General features: G+C 43.9%; 1 protein-coding gene across 1 annotated transcript in view; it reads right to left on the bottom strand.

The window, feature by feature from the left end:
• Positions 1–15043, bottom strand: part of MTUS2 (microtubule associated scaffold protein 2) — a 200925-nt gene that overhangs the window by 78163 nt on the left and 107719 nt on the right. The window contains exon 4 of the mRNA XM_059835946.1: positions 3312–3473. Within this exon, the coding sequence (XP_059691929.1) occupies positions 3312–3473 (162 nt within the window). The remainder of the gene's footprint in view (positions 1–3311; positions 3474–15043) is intronic.

Here is a 15043-nt window from a genome sequence, read left to right as displayed (position 1 = left end):
CTTATTTTTCCTTCCCAGCTTCATTTGCAGTGTGTGTTATCAAACCCAGTGGGACTTACATAGACATGTAACACTCTGTTGAATAACAGCCAGACTGGATAAGGCTGGTGACTTATGCAAAATTCTTTATTTTGGAATCTAAACTGTTAGATCTAATCTGAACTTGATGGAATTTCTATACTCTTATTAAAGCTCTCTCTTTTTTTAGTCCTTACTATTCTGTAGAGACATACACAACCCTTTACTCAAGACCATGAAGTGGCCTATTCAAAACTGAGTGGAAAAAGTCTGATCTGCCTTTCTGCATAATGTTCTCTCTAAACAGGCAGATATGAAGCTACAATATTTTAGGGACAGAAGTAGAAAAGCATTTAAAAGTTAAAAATCAAACCTAAGGAGACTCTTAGGACAGAGGCAACAATAGAAATGGGAGAACAACAAGGCAGTGGAAAAGCACAGAAAGATTCATGAAGAAAATGCATAGAGCCATGAAAACTGTGGGAGTAAAGAAAGATTCAGGCACGTCTAGGTTCTCGAAGCTCCAAGGTTCCAGCTTACTAGTAGCAATAGAAAAGCTCTCTGAAAAACATGCTGTAGTAGAGAGTAGCTTTGTGTCAGATCATTTGTGGAACAAATCCAGGTACTGTTTAAGTCAAATAAATTCATATTTCACTACTGTCATACAAACACAGTGGAGTATGTTTCAGTCACTAAAATACTATGTTACACCTTGTGCACCCCATTGTGTTAGTGATCTATGAAGTGCTTTCCAGGAACATAAATCTCAAAACCATATTCTTCCTTCCCCTCCACATTACAAGATGCAATTTTGACCTCAGTAGCCGCATGCAAGAGTTCAATGACCAGTTCAGGCACAGGCTTCTCACCAGTAAGTTCCTCCAATTACAGCTTTAAAAATGTCTGTTGTTTTTAAATGATCACTAATGTTCCTTTCCCTTGAAGGGCTTGGAGGATCTCCTGTGGCATAAGGAAGCAGGAATGAACATGGAGACACATATAGACTGTGGTGTGCAAGAGCTTGCTGTGATTACAGGAGCGTCTCTTGGGCCCTGACGAACTTCCATGCCTTTGATGGGGCTCCTCAGGGGACTCTGAGATCCTGGCCAATGGACGTCCAGGGGCCACGACAGTGCAGAAAGGTAAGTGCTGGGGCCAAGTTAGACAGAAAGGCAATGGGACAAAGAGGAGCTGGAACAGGGTAGGGGAACATTGTCCACTAAGTGGGTAGGAAAGTGCTTGAAGCCACCTGGGGTGAGGAGATGTCATCTGTAACCAGGGGAGAAGGTGTCTACAGCCATGCTTTTAAACTTACCCAGTTGTCAGCCAGTCACAAGTGGAGTCCCCCAGGGCTCAGTTTTGGGACCGGTCTTGTTTAATGTCTTTATTGATGATCTGGATGAGGGGACTGAGTACTCCCTCAGCAAGTTTGCAGACGACACCAAGTTGGGCGGGAGTGTTGATCTGCTCGAGGGTAGGAAGGCTTTGCAGAGGGATCTGGACACGCTGGATCGATGGGCTGAGGTCAATTGTATGAGGTTTAACAAGACCAAGTGCCGGGTCCTGCACTTTGGCCACAACAACCCCATGCAATGCTACAGGCTTGGGGACGAGTGGCTGGAAAGCTCCCCCGCAGAAAAGGACCCTGGGGTGTTGATTGACAGCCGGCTGAATATGAGCCAGCAGTGTGCCCAGGTGGCCAAGAAGGCCAACGGCATCCTGGCTTGTATCAGAAACAGTGTGGCCAGCAGGAGCAGGGCGGTGATCGTGCCTCTGTACTCGGCGCTGGCGAGGCCGCACCTCGAATCCTGTGTTCAGTTTTGGGCCCCTCACTACAAGAAGGACATTGAGGTGCTGGAGCGTGTCCAGAGAAGGGCGACGAAGCTGGTGAGGGGTCTGGAGCACAAGTCTGATGAGGAGCGGCTGAGGGAACTGGGGTTGTTCAGTCTGCAGAAGAGGAGGCTGAGGGGAGACCTCATCGGTCTCTGCAACTACCTGAAAGGGGGTGGCACAGAGGTGGGTGTTGGTCTCTTCTCCCAAGTGACGAGTGACAGGACAAGAGGAAATGGCCTCAATTTGTGCCAGGAGAGGTTCAGGCTGGGTATTAGGAAAAATTTCTTTACTGAGAGAGTGGTGAAACACTGGAACAAGCTGTCCAGGGAGGTGGTGGAGTCACCCTCACTGGAGGTGTTCAAGGAATGTGTGGACGTGGCATTGTGGGATATGGTTTAATGGGCATGGTGGTGTTGGATTGATAGTTGGACTTGATGATCTTACAGGTCTTTTCCAACCATAGTGATTCTGTGATGCTGTGATTATTTTATAATTATGACCCATAATCATATTGACCCTGCTTGCAAGTCACAATGAACAGCTCTAACTCATCCATTACACCCAAACTCAAGTCTCTACATTGCCAGCGCTGAGTTTGTAATATATGTTCACTGTCATGGGTACCCCTCATCTCTCCCCACTGAGCAGGCAGGCAGATGGGCCAGTGTTAGCAACCCTCAAGGGCAGGCAGCATGAATCGCTCCTTATTCTCTTAAAAGCAGTGAGTCCTACCCAAGAAAATACACACCTACACCCTTGCCAAGGCAAACCTGGAGTTCATACACCATGTCCAAGTGCCAGGCTAGGGAAGGGGCAGCATGAAACAAGCGTGAGCAGGGGATGGTGGAGAGATGCACATGTTTTTCAACAAAAAAACCATTTGGCAGAAAACTGTAAACTTTTCTGTGTGAGATGCTACGAATTATTCCTGGCTGATTTGAGACAGAGCTGGATCGAGCTGAAGGAGGGCTTAGGTAAGGAAACAATTTGGAAACAAGACTAGTTTTTATTGCTTTATTTACTTGTTTCCTTCTCCCTCTCTGAGTGAAAGCACCACAAATTGCTTAAACTTAGAGGGCAGTATTCTCATCCTTGCAAGCATAACTAAGAATGAATTATCTGCTCAAAGGAATGTTTTGGTCTCTAAAGCAATGCAATGTTTTCAAAAAGCTGTTTGGTGAGAACTAATAATATATACATTCAATCTCTGGCATGTGTAGTTAGGGACACTAAATGCGTTCAACTCCAGACACACTTCAGAAAATGAGATTATAGTTGTGTTGTTGCCTGTGTTTCAAAGAGACTACAGAAAATAGAGTCCAAATCAGCACGTTGGCAATGTGCCCAAGAATGGCATGAAAATTAAATGAGTAAGCAGTAAAATATCATGATAATAAGGTTTCTGCATTTCTTGGCCTAATGCAGATGATGTTTCAAGTACACAAGTTTGGAGCTCTTACCAGCAGGTCCTGTGGCAGTTTTCGGCGCTGGAAGTAAGCTCCTGCGTGGAGTCGCTGTGCTGCTCGATACCTGAGTCGTGCTCTTGCCCCCTCCCTTGGGGACGTCTTTAGAAGGTGCAGATGCCTTAGGAGTGGTTTGCTCTTCATTTCCAAAGCTGGAACCTGCAGGAGACCAGAATTGCTCTAATTATAAGTTTATAAAAAATGTATGTGAACTGTGGCATACGGAGTGAGCTTGTATCAGCAATTATGATCTACAAAGACATATTCTGATTGCAGCTTGGGCTAAGTTATGTGGACTTTCTCCAGTACAAATGGTTATGTAGAAATAAAGAGTTCCCAGCAACTTAAGTGCTGAGTCTTGGCAGCTGCTGGAGTCTGATTCCAACAGGAACTTAACACCTGCTTTTGGGCTAGGTTCATAAAGGTATCTGGCTGCAAGGCTCATAAAGAAACTAAGGAATTTCTAAATATCCAGGTGGATGAGTTATTTTTGGCTATTTTTGTAGCTGCTACAGGAGCCACCCTACACACTCACCCTAACACTTGGGAGTTGCTGGTTGTCAGAGTAAGGGGGAATAGCAGGGCTCAGTGGTGCAAGGCACCAGATTCTCCTACCCAGGAGGTATTTCCTACAAACAGTCCTTCAGACCACACTCAGACATTTGAATAAGACATAAAAAAGAAAAAAAAGTCTGCCTTAACTCTTACATCCACTTCAATCATATTCTCACAATGAATCTTAGGTTGCCAAGGTTTCCAGTTTATATTGACCTCTTTCAAAATCTCTGATGGGTTTTGTTTCCTCCTGCATTTGCCATCTAGGGAATAATGACATCCTAGTCTCCTTGAAGATATAAGGAAATCAATTTTTTCTTAAGATTTAAAAAAGCAAAGTTGGAGTGTCTTCTTTATCTATTGAGTAGAAAGCCTAAGAGGAGCAAAAGATTACAACACGTGTGGACTTGAACATTTGCACAAGGACGAACATTTTGTTTGAAAAAATGAGTGGAGATAGTGGCAAGAAATATGTAGGATTTCAGAAAAGAGCTATAGTTAGATACAGTACAATACTGTTTAGGTACGGCCTGCAGGAAAATGATAACATTATCTTAATAATTGGCATGTCCAACTCTCCAGGATTTTTAAGATGTAGGCTTTTTAAATGTGTGCAAGTAAAGGAGAGATTTTTTTTTTGCCTTTCTTACTAAAAATCCACTAGAAAAAAAGTGCAGGTTGGAAAAGAAAATCCTCTTTTCTGATAAAGGAGGAATATACCTTTTGGCTCTGACAAAAGAGCGTTAAGTTTTGCTATGTCTTTAAGGCTGCTTGCATATAGGTCTTAATTTCAAGTACATATCTGCACTATACATGAACTTCTACAAACACATTTGACCTTTGTTCAAATAATAAGCCACATTAAAAATTCAAACAAAACAGTCTACTGTACATTATGCAGGAACAGGAAAACCTGAAGCATGTGTTGTCTTTACACTGCTGTGCACGTAACAACTCCTCAGCACATCAGGTCATTGTCTTGTATCCAAACAACATGGATTTTTCACCTGTGTAACAATCATTTAAGATTATGTGCTGAATTATCTGCTGACAAAACACTGCTGACTTCAGTAAAGTCAGGTCAGCAGAATGTCTAGCCCAGCCTGGTCTGGTCTCCTCTGCAGCTGGTGTCAGGGGGATGTTACAGCATGTGTGTCCACCTTTGTCCATCTGCATCATGCTCCTGAAGTTACTGCTGAAGTGGTCTCAGATATGTGCTCAGCCAGTCAGTTTGGGTAGCACCACATGTAGAAAATGTTTTCTTTCCTCGGCTATTTGTTTAAAAGTTTCAATTGTAGAAACACTAACCTTGAAGAGGAAATTATTCCTATTATTTGCAGAGAAATGCCGTTCAAGTGCATTTTAATTGAAACCCTTTACTCTCGGTTGTGAAATCTATTATATGGAGAATGTTTCAACTCACGAATCTGGCCGAACAGAAGCAATTCCCACCTTGAAGAATGAGGTGTCCAGCAGGGTTACATAACCTCTTAGAATCATAGAATCGTTTAGGTTGGAAAAGACCTTTAAGATCATCAAGTCCAACTGTAAACCTAACACTGCCAAGTCCACCACTAAACCATGTCCCTAAACACCTCATCCATATGTCTTTTAAATACCTCCAGGGATGGTGACCCTACCACCTCCCTGGGCAGCCTGTTCCAGTGTCTGACAACCCTTTCAGTGAAGAAGTTTTTCCTAATATCCAAGCTTTTCTAGGTATTGAAGATGAAGTGCTTCCAGCTACAAACACTTCTACAAGAGGTCTGCTAGTTACAGAAATGAGCAGGTGGGAAAGCTGACAAACACAGCCTCATCAGGTCCCCTGAACCAGAAATGGCCGGTGCCTGGAGAGAGCCGGCCGTGCACCTCGTGTTGTGGCTGGACAAACCCCTTCAGGAGAAAAAAAGCAAAGGAAAATAGCAGTTCAGCTTTTGATCTTTTAATAAGAAATGGACTCAGGGAGACAAGCTGCATTGCTGTACTGGGTGTCTGTTGCAAGATGTTGGGGGGCTGCAGGGGCAGCCTGCATCAGGAGAGGCCGGGGATGCCCCATGCCAGACATAGCCAGTTCCAGACGGTTCCAGCCAGCTCCAACAGGCTCACTGCAGGACACAGCTGGGACCATCAGCCAAGCTGGAGGCACCTCTGGGAAAATGTATTTAAGAAAGGGCAAAACACTACCCTGCAATAAGGAGTGAGGAAAGAAGTGTGAGAAACATCCCAGCAAGCACCAGGGTCAGAGAAGAAGGAGGGGGAGGAGGTGTTCTGTGCAACCACTGGAGAAGACCATGGTGAAGCAGGTATTTCCCTGCATCGTGTGGAGAGGACCATGATGGAGCAGATATCCACACTGCAGCCCGTGGAGGACCCCACACCAGAGCAGGTGGACATGCCCTGGAGGAAGCTGCAGCCCGGGGAGAGTCCTTGCAGGAGCAGGCTCCTGGCAGGAGCTATGGCCCCAGGAGAGGAGCCCACGCAGGAGCAGGTTTATCCTGAGGGACTGCAGCCTGTGGGAATGACCCATGCTAGAGCAGGGAAAAGTGTGAAGAGGAAGAAGCGGTAGAGAGGAACTGTTACGGACTGACGGCAGCCCCCATTCGCCATCCCCCCTGTGCTGCTCGGTGGGGAGGTGGGGTGGAGGAGGTAGAGGAGTTGGGAAGGAAGAAGTGAAGTTGAGCCTGGGAAAAAGGCGTGGGGGGAAAGCTGTTTTAGTTCTTTTGGTTTTGTTTCTCACCGTTCAACTCTATTTTAGTTGGAAATACATTAAATAAATTTTCCCAAGTTGAGTCTGTTTATCATGTGACAGTAATTGGTAAGTGATCTCCCTGTCTCTATCCATGAGGTTTTTAATCTTATTTTCTTCCCCATCCTGTTCAGGAGGGGCAGTGAGAGAGCGGCTGGGTGAGTGTCTGGCAGCCAGCCAAGGTCAACTGACCACAATAATAATATCAATATATCCAGGATTTGCTGCGATAAGGTCAATGTTTAACAGAAGAGACAATATCTCCCACTTTGCTGTTCACTCGGAGATGGAGTTCAGAAAGAGACAGTGGGGTACAACAATACGTGCATGTATAATACGACCCAAAAAGCAAATGTTTGGTGCTTCCATGGATATCACTAGGGCAGCGTCTAGTTCCCCAGAAGCAGGGCAAGGTGAACTCCACCTTGCTACACATGGTGCTGGATTCCACTTTTCTTTTCAAATAGCATTCAAAGAAATGAAATTAAAGATCCAGGAAAATGCATATTCCTCATGATCTAAAAGGAAAATTTTCATTTACTCGGAGGAATTCACTTCTTGAAGGAAAATCAGAAAGATTATTCATCAGATGGTACTTGTCAGTCCATCATGAGATAATGCCTTCCACTATTATCTGCAGCGGGTGAGTCAGTAGCACCTGCCCTCCTAGAATACCAGTTCTTATTTTTCAGTAAAAGCCTGCACAGAAACACCAGATGTGCAGTGTGTGAACAGTTTCCAGGTGATCACATCCTCTGTTGTATTGCACCTCCTCCCTCCTACTCCTCTACTTTTGCATTTTATCTAAACCAGGGGAGACTCCTTGCCTGCCTTTGAAGCACCTGACAAGTCATTTGGGTGCTCCTACGTAAAACAACCTGTATTTTTGCAGACTCTGTGCTCTATGAAGAGCAACACTGCTGACTTTGCAGTAGAGTATTTAACAGACTATTAACAATCTGCTGAAGCTAAAGGCCTTCAGCCTCACTTTTATCATCTCCTTACTATGAGCGCCAGGGAATCCTACTCTTCTGCTTGCGAAAAAATACAGGGAAGAAGAAAAGGTGTTTGAAGACTTGCAAGTACTTTGGAGAGTCTCAGCTGCACCCACTCATGCCCTACACTGTTATGCCAGCAAAGACATGCAGAAGTCAGGGCTGGTAACATATTGTAGGCTGCGTGTTCAAAGAAAACCATGACCAAAATCCCACTGGCTCCTAGACGGCTTGAGCCACTCTCTCTCTATATCTGCGACCGTCCTTTTCACCATCTGGCCCTGCCCTGCAACAGCTCATTTTGGGGGCTCCTCACCCTCAGAAGAGGAAGGCTGTCTTCTATGTGTCACTAGGAGTTTGTGTCTCTTGTACGTGTTCCTTTTCTGGAATTATTTACAAAATTTACAAAAGGTCATGTAAATATGGTATAATATTACATACAACTGCAAAACCAGCAGGAGCATGTGTGGGGGGGGAATTCTGCATTTGACGAGAAATTAATTAAGCCATGTTGTATGGGCAGGTCTTCCTCTGAGATGAGATAGCGGTAGGAAGGGCTGCGTTCTGGAGCCCCACAGCCACAGATTTCCCTGCCTACACTCCAGGGCAATAAAGTCGTCTTCTGTTGGAGAACTTGGGTGCTTTCTAGAAAAATAGCTTGTCTGACTATGCCTATGGGTCTCTGTTTTGCTAAGAAACAGACCCCAAAAGGGTATTAAAGCATGAGTGCAGCTGTCTCGTGGGCTGCTATGTGAAGCCTGTCAATATGGAGTGAGTTTCCAGCTCTTCATAGCAGGTCAAGTGTTTGCCGCGCTGGCAGCAGGCTTGGACCTGTTAGCTCCCCACCGCAGCTGTAACCCCACGGAGACACTGGGAATGTGCTGGCATCGTGACTATTCACTGAAGCACAAACCTTTACCCAGCGTAATAGCAAGCCCTGTCCATCTTAAAGATCCTTAGACACTACTTGACGCCATGTTTAATGACAACAAAGGTATGTCTAGTTGTTGCAGCAGCGAGCCCACTTAGCATTTCTAAAGCACCTTCCAGTCACAGAACTCAATGAGCTTTACAGATAATGAAGGAGTTGAGCTGCTCTCCAAACTCACACAGCAAAGGAATAGCAGAGACAGACCGAGAAAATGAGCAGGAAAACCTGATGATGAATGGGGCTAGAATGACTTTTTTCACCTGCAAAACATTGGGCTGTATTATTCCTCTGGGTTTTACTAGGCTGCACTTCTGTGCCCCAGTTTTCAAGCACGAATACAAGCAAAAAATGAAACTTAAGATCACTGCCATGGGTAATGATCTGATAAGGAAAATACCTAAACTACTGTGAATAATCAGGTGATGATTAAAACAAAAACCAGCAAGTCACACTTTTCACTAAATTGGAACGTTTGCCCATCCTTCAATTAATGTCCACTCTCTATTTCCAATTTTTACCTGCAAAGTGGTAAGTAATTTTTACAGAGTGATTACAAGATACACAGCCTGTCAGCTGAGCTTTTTATTTCACTATTTTAAGGGTTAAGGTTTGAAAGTCCAACACTGTACATTTCAATATAATGTTTCACAGTGTAATTATCAAGAGACACCATTGGATGTACAGCTCTGCAGCTCAAGCTGAAATTATGCTATTGACCAAGATGCTATTGACCAAGCGGTACAGTGTGATCATTAGTCCTGAGGGGTTACCATGCTATTATGATGTTATGATAGTAGACGACATTACTAGCTGGCTAATTTGTTTTTTTGTCTTTGCTGAGAGTCAGTGCCTGGTATTTCCTGATACACAAGGCCAAATGTGCAATAGGTCAGGGACAAGCTGATGACAGGTTTCTTTTTCATCCAGAAGAAGAAGAGGCTTAAGGATTGATGTTCACACAATGCTTAAACGTAGCTTACTTATCTCGAAGAATGTTTCCCATTGCATTTTTTTGGCTCAGACAAAGGTGTTTGAGCAATAATCCCCCGAGACACACTTGTTTTAGAGGAGGTTTGTGCATGCACACATGCCTTAATAAAAGCTGATTTTTCAGAAGTCTGAGCATTCAAAACTGAAACCTGAATTTTGAATTTTGAGCTTAATAACTTCCACCAAAGTAAGGAGCCAAATCTGCAGTACCTGTCAGCACAGGAGCCAGCTCTCCGAGCTTTAGATGGCTTCGGGTCTCTGCACTGCAGATGACTACCTCTGAGACAGCCCCTTCATTGCCCTGGAGGGAGTTTGCTGCCATCATTGATGATTCATGACAGCTATGTGATCAGTCATGGCTTTTGTAAGAGTTTGCTGCATGTCCATCCTTCTCCGCATGCCCTCCAGTCCTAAAGCCAAGCACCTTTCTCGTACAACACCTGCTGTAGGATGGTTTTGGCCCCTCGGATCTGGCCATGCAGATAGCTGTTGGGGCAGCTGAAGCACTGGAACCCTGCAAAGCCGACCATTGCCGGAAGAGCTGCAAAAGCACCTCTGTGCAGATGCACTGGCAGGCTCCTTCTTCACCTCCAGCTGCCCGTCATGGTTCCTGCAGCCAGAGGCTGGATCCTGCACTTCCAGCTGATCCAGGCATGCAAAACACAGAGGTGTTGTTTCTGGCAGGGCGGAGGGAAGCATCACCTCTTCAGGCTATGCTTTCCTAACTCAACTGGCAGTTGCACTGCTAGGGCAGCACTGGGGACCCTACTGATGGCAGGACGCCCTTGCAGACATGGCCTTTAGTTGAGGCTTGGTCTATCAGGCTGTTATCTATGCTGCTAAATAAAAGCTGGCCAAGAGGTGTAGGCTGGGTCATCCTGACACCACTCAGGTTTACTGTAGCAGCTTCTCTTGAGAGAGTTAGAGAGGACCAAACCACAGCCACAGTGTGAAGAACAGGGCAAGGGATCAGGAGACCAGGCCTGGCCTGGCCTCCAGGCCCTCCCCTGCTCCCCCGCGCAGCTGGACCCGCAGCCAAGCAGCATCCGCCGAGCCGGGCTATGTGTGCTCCCAGCTCTCAGCAAAGGAGGTCATTCAGCTTAGCCTCACCTGCAACAAAGTAGATTTAAGAGAAGTGGAGATGTTTTGCCTCTGGCAAGTGTTAGAGCATGACCGCGGACAATACGTAGGGCTCTGCTGACATGTAATACCTTGTTATATCTTGGCAACTTGCGTGTTCTTCATTTGGATCTGACAATTTGGCTCTAGTTTTTATTTTTAGACAGGTTGCAATTTTTTCCTAAGAACTTCCCAAAATTTAGTCCCACATCCATTAATCAAAAAGTATTTGAAGAGTAAAGCTGATGAAAGTCAAATTGGAAAGAGAAAGAGAAGAGAAGTATTTTACTTAAGTTAGTCAGATAAAAGTTATGTTTACATGAATAAATATTTATCCTTCATTTTGTTCTTCCACTGTAAATATCTACAATTCTTCATTTGACAGAAGGCAAAAGAACAATATTTCATAGTATTTCTGCACTGGTTTGTGTGGATCAGACCCTGTATCTGCCAGTGTGCAACAATGTGGTAGAAGCAATCAAGCTTTGTGGCACTTCTGTAATTAACTCAGTATAAACAAACAAAACTGATAATCTAATTTGTATATTCACATGGAATTGAAGCTCCTTCCTTTGGCATGTTTTACTCTTTTTGATGACTCAGTTTTTGAAATCTAGATTAATTTTTGTGGCACGGATTCATCTTCAGTGTCCTTCATACATAATAGATAGTAGAAATACAGCCTTCTGCTGATGCACCTCCTTGTATCAATACTAACTTATTCATCTCACCTCACCAATTAAAATACACATTTTAGGATCCAGTTAAATGGATTTCTTGCTTGAGTGGAGTTACACGCTGCTCCCTACTGAAGTGTTACAAGCCTCATTGGGCAAGGTGAAAATTTCACCACAACGTAAAATTGCTGTATGTGTTAGTGGAAGTTGCAAACAATTTGCTGACTGCGCCACACTTTGGATCACATAACACATTTTATTTGGGCTCTTGTGAAATGTTACACCTCTACCAGGCAAGATGAGCATTTAATTATGCAATAAAATTTCACTGTATGTTGGTGGTAGCTTTGCCTACCACCGGTGTATTGTACAGCTGCTTGGCTAGCTGATCATTTGTATAGCTGGCTAATTAAATCCTGACAGAGTATAGAGTGAAGACAGCATAGTATTTTGCTGATCAACCATAATTTTGTCAGAAAGTGTAACGTAACGTTATCTTGCCAAGATAATTTTAAAATGGGCCTGAGAGACCACTGTGTATCCACCTTCTGAAAGGGCCATCTCTTGGCACACCTTGGAGCTGAATTGTCCAAGGTCATTCATGATCAAATCTTCCCTGCAAACTTTCCTCATTCGGTGTATGGCTCTGATTACAGTGACAAGAAACATCCCACGTCACAAGTACCCTGCTGAAGTGTCTCCTAAGTACCCTGAGGATCAGAGGCAGTAGGACTACGTACTGGGGAAATGTTTGCTTCTCTAACTGAGAAGAGAGAAACATATCTGCTATATGCTTCTCCTAGACATCCAAATGAAGATTTCTAACAGATCAGATCAGAGTAACCTGATCTTACTGTATAATTACTGAAGCCTATCAATTAGTTGTAGGAAGGGCTGCTTCTTAACACCTGAGGTATGCTTGAAGGCAAGCAAGTACACATAGCACTTTTGGAAGATCTACTTGCTCACACAAGTTAAGAAGGACATACTACATATCAATTAAGCACTTAAATTCATCTCAGCAGGTTCATTTTGTGAGAGAAAATAAGTAGCTGTATCCAAGCAACAGATTATTTAAAATCCTGTGTTCAGTAAATTTACTGAAATGAACTGTTACTGAAGGCTGAATTTGTAAGAAACGCTGTATTTGATCCCAGTGAAGGCAACTGAAGTGTTGTCTTCAATGCAAGCCAAGTTAGACATAGGATGAGTGCTTTAGGAAAAACGCTACTTACTATACTAAGCAAAAAGCACATGAAGTAAAACAGGAGCACGGTTTTACTTCAGTTATTTGTGTGGCAGAGAATCATACACTCTTAGAGAGCAGATGGACGAATACAGGTCCAAGGGCCACTTCTGCCCCTCATTGCCCAGCAGAATATTCCTCCACACCGCAACAATGCCCAGGCACTGTAGAGCTGTCAAAGTAATACCAAGAATTGATGGCACTTTTGCCAAGGATACATCTACATTCCAATGTCTTCCAATGCCCCTGGGATCACCAGTGGTTGGCCAAAAGTTAGAACAAGCAGAAAAAAGATACAGATAACATGCATTTTCTACTAGCACCAAAGCATTAATGGCATGTATCAACCTACTTAGGGGGGAATTTTCCTGGGTAGGAAGACTTCGATGTTCCTGGGTAGTACTTCAGTCCCAGCATTCACATTTCTAGAAACACCAGTTTTGTAACACGACTTGTGCTCATGACCATCTGCTCTAATGGCACCATGCCTACTTTTAAACTGGCATGCCAGTTTTAAGAGGGCACAGGCACCCATGAAAGATAGGATTAAAATTGACATCTGCTCTGCAAGAAGTTCCTCCTGATGGCAAGAAGTGCCAACTAGAGCCACATGCCTTATTATAAGGAATGACATCTGTTGACACTTGTGGGCATTATATAATCAACAAATGCCTCTTTCCTGGAATTGCTGCTTCTAATTTGCTTGAACAGTGGCTTGGAGTGCCATATTGGGACACTTAAAGGGATATAATCCTTGGTAAAAGTGTTAATGACATTCCAATGGTGTTAATGAATTTCCATCAGCTTTAGCAATCCATACTGGATGCCACAGCTCACCAGACTAGGAGAGGTTAAGCAATGCCCTAACAATTGTTAGTGCTTAAGGTCTGGTGCCATTCAGTCCTGCTCCTCCCTGCCAAGCCACAAGAATGTATGTGCTACAGTTTATGTAGAATTATGCTAGTAAAGAGCTAGCAAATGTGTCTGCCTCCTTCCTTGGCATAATGATGACTTCAGAGGATGCAATATGGGCTAAGGAGAGGAGATGTCATACTGAAACCTCAAGGATGGAAGAGCCCTAGAGAGTCTCCAGTTAGTCACTAATTAATTGCATTTTATGAGCTCAGGCACAGATCCTCCAAGCTGCTTAGGAACTTAACTCCTATTTCATTTCAGATTCAAATTCAACTCACACCATTTAGTCTTAATCACCATCTCGGCCCTGAAGGAGTTTCGAACCAACAGATGTCTCCATTTCAGAGTATGAAGGATGCAAGCAGCTGAGCAGAACCTCCCATGAATGCTGAGCAGTGCTTTGGTTGGAGGAGAAAGGTGGTGACAGGCACCAAAGCTGCACTGTGTTTTGGAGACAGGCAGGGAGGCATCTAAGCTGTTCAGAGCAGCCATTCACTATGCTCAGATCATGTTCATCCTCTTGGACAACAAGCTGTTCAAGAAAAAATTTTGCCCATCTTTTATAGAATAGCTTGGGTTAGCCTGCCTGACTGGGGCATCGTCTGAGCCTCCTTCTCCCACACCACCGGAGGACATCAGACCCAACGCGTACAACTGTCTGTCCTGCTGCAGTTGAGCCACTGTGCGCCAGCGGACAAGGAAAGAGGCAGGGGTGCTCTCGTCACTCATGTCCAAGAAATTGCCTAATTCTCACAAAGTCATTCCTGCATCTTTTAGAAAATGATGGGTAAAACACAATGTTTACCACTCCCCACGCCTAGAACAGCAAGAGTTTCCACAGTGGGCACATATTCCTGCCCCTGCCCCCCCAGCATATCTCCTACGGTGAGGGTAAGTGCAAATGAGAGTTGTAGGACCATTAGAGGTTTCCAGCTTTTTTGATCTGTTTGAATTTTCTTACTGGAAATTTTCCTACTTGTGGTATGGACCTTTCGAGAAATGTCATGTATTTATTTCTGAATAGCATATGAAAACCTGCTTTTCACAGTTAACTTTGTAAGTAATGCACAATGTGCACTGTGCTGCTCTGTGCTGGCTCCTGTCTAGATTTGTGTGCTGTGACTATTTTAGATGTCATACAGAAAAAAAATCTAGAGCAAAATAAAAATCTGATAAAAATTGTTGTGTAGTCTAGAATTTCAACAGTCAGGAAACATGTTTCAGTGGAAAGCTTTATTTTTCCACATGCACTGGGCATACTGTCTTTTAAGGCTCCAAAAATAAGCTTGACTTGTAGAACTCTGCTGATTAAATGATGTTTTCCTCACAAAACATCTTAACCAGTTTGATCAAACTAAGTTTTGTTTTAATAAATATTGCCAGTTGTGAGGAGCCTGGAAGCAAAACTGCGATTCAAATACACCTGGAGAGAGAAACCCACAAGCAAAAAAAAGAGGTCTATTATAAATGGCTTTATCCATGGAGAGTAAGCACAAATTTTCAATGATGTGACCTGTTAAAATTTTTCCTAATCTCAGGTTTATTAAAAACAGTG

This window comes from Gavia stellata, chromosome 1 (assembly GCF_030936135.1).
Source record: "Gavia stellata isolate bGavSte3 chromosome 1, bGavSte3.hap2, whole genome shotgun sequence".
NCBI lineage: Eukaryota > Metazoa > Chordata > Aves > Gaviiformes > Gaviidae > Gavia > Gavia stellata.
This window is presented reverse-complemented; position numbering and strand designations above follow the sequence as displayed.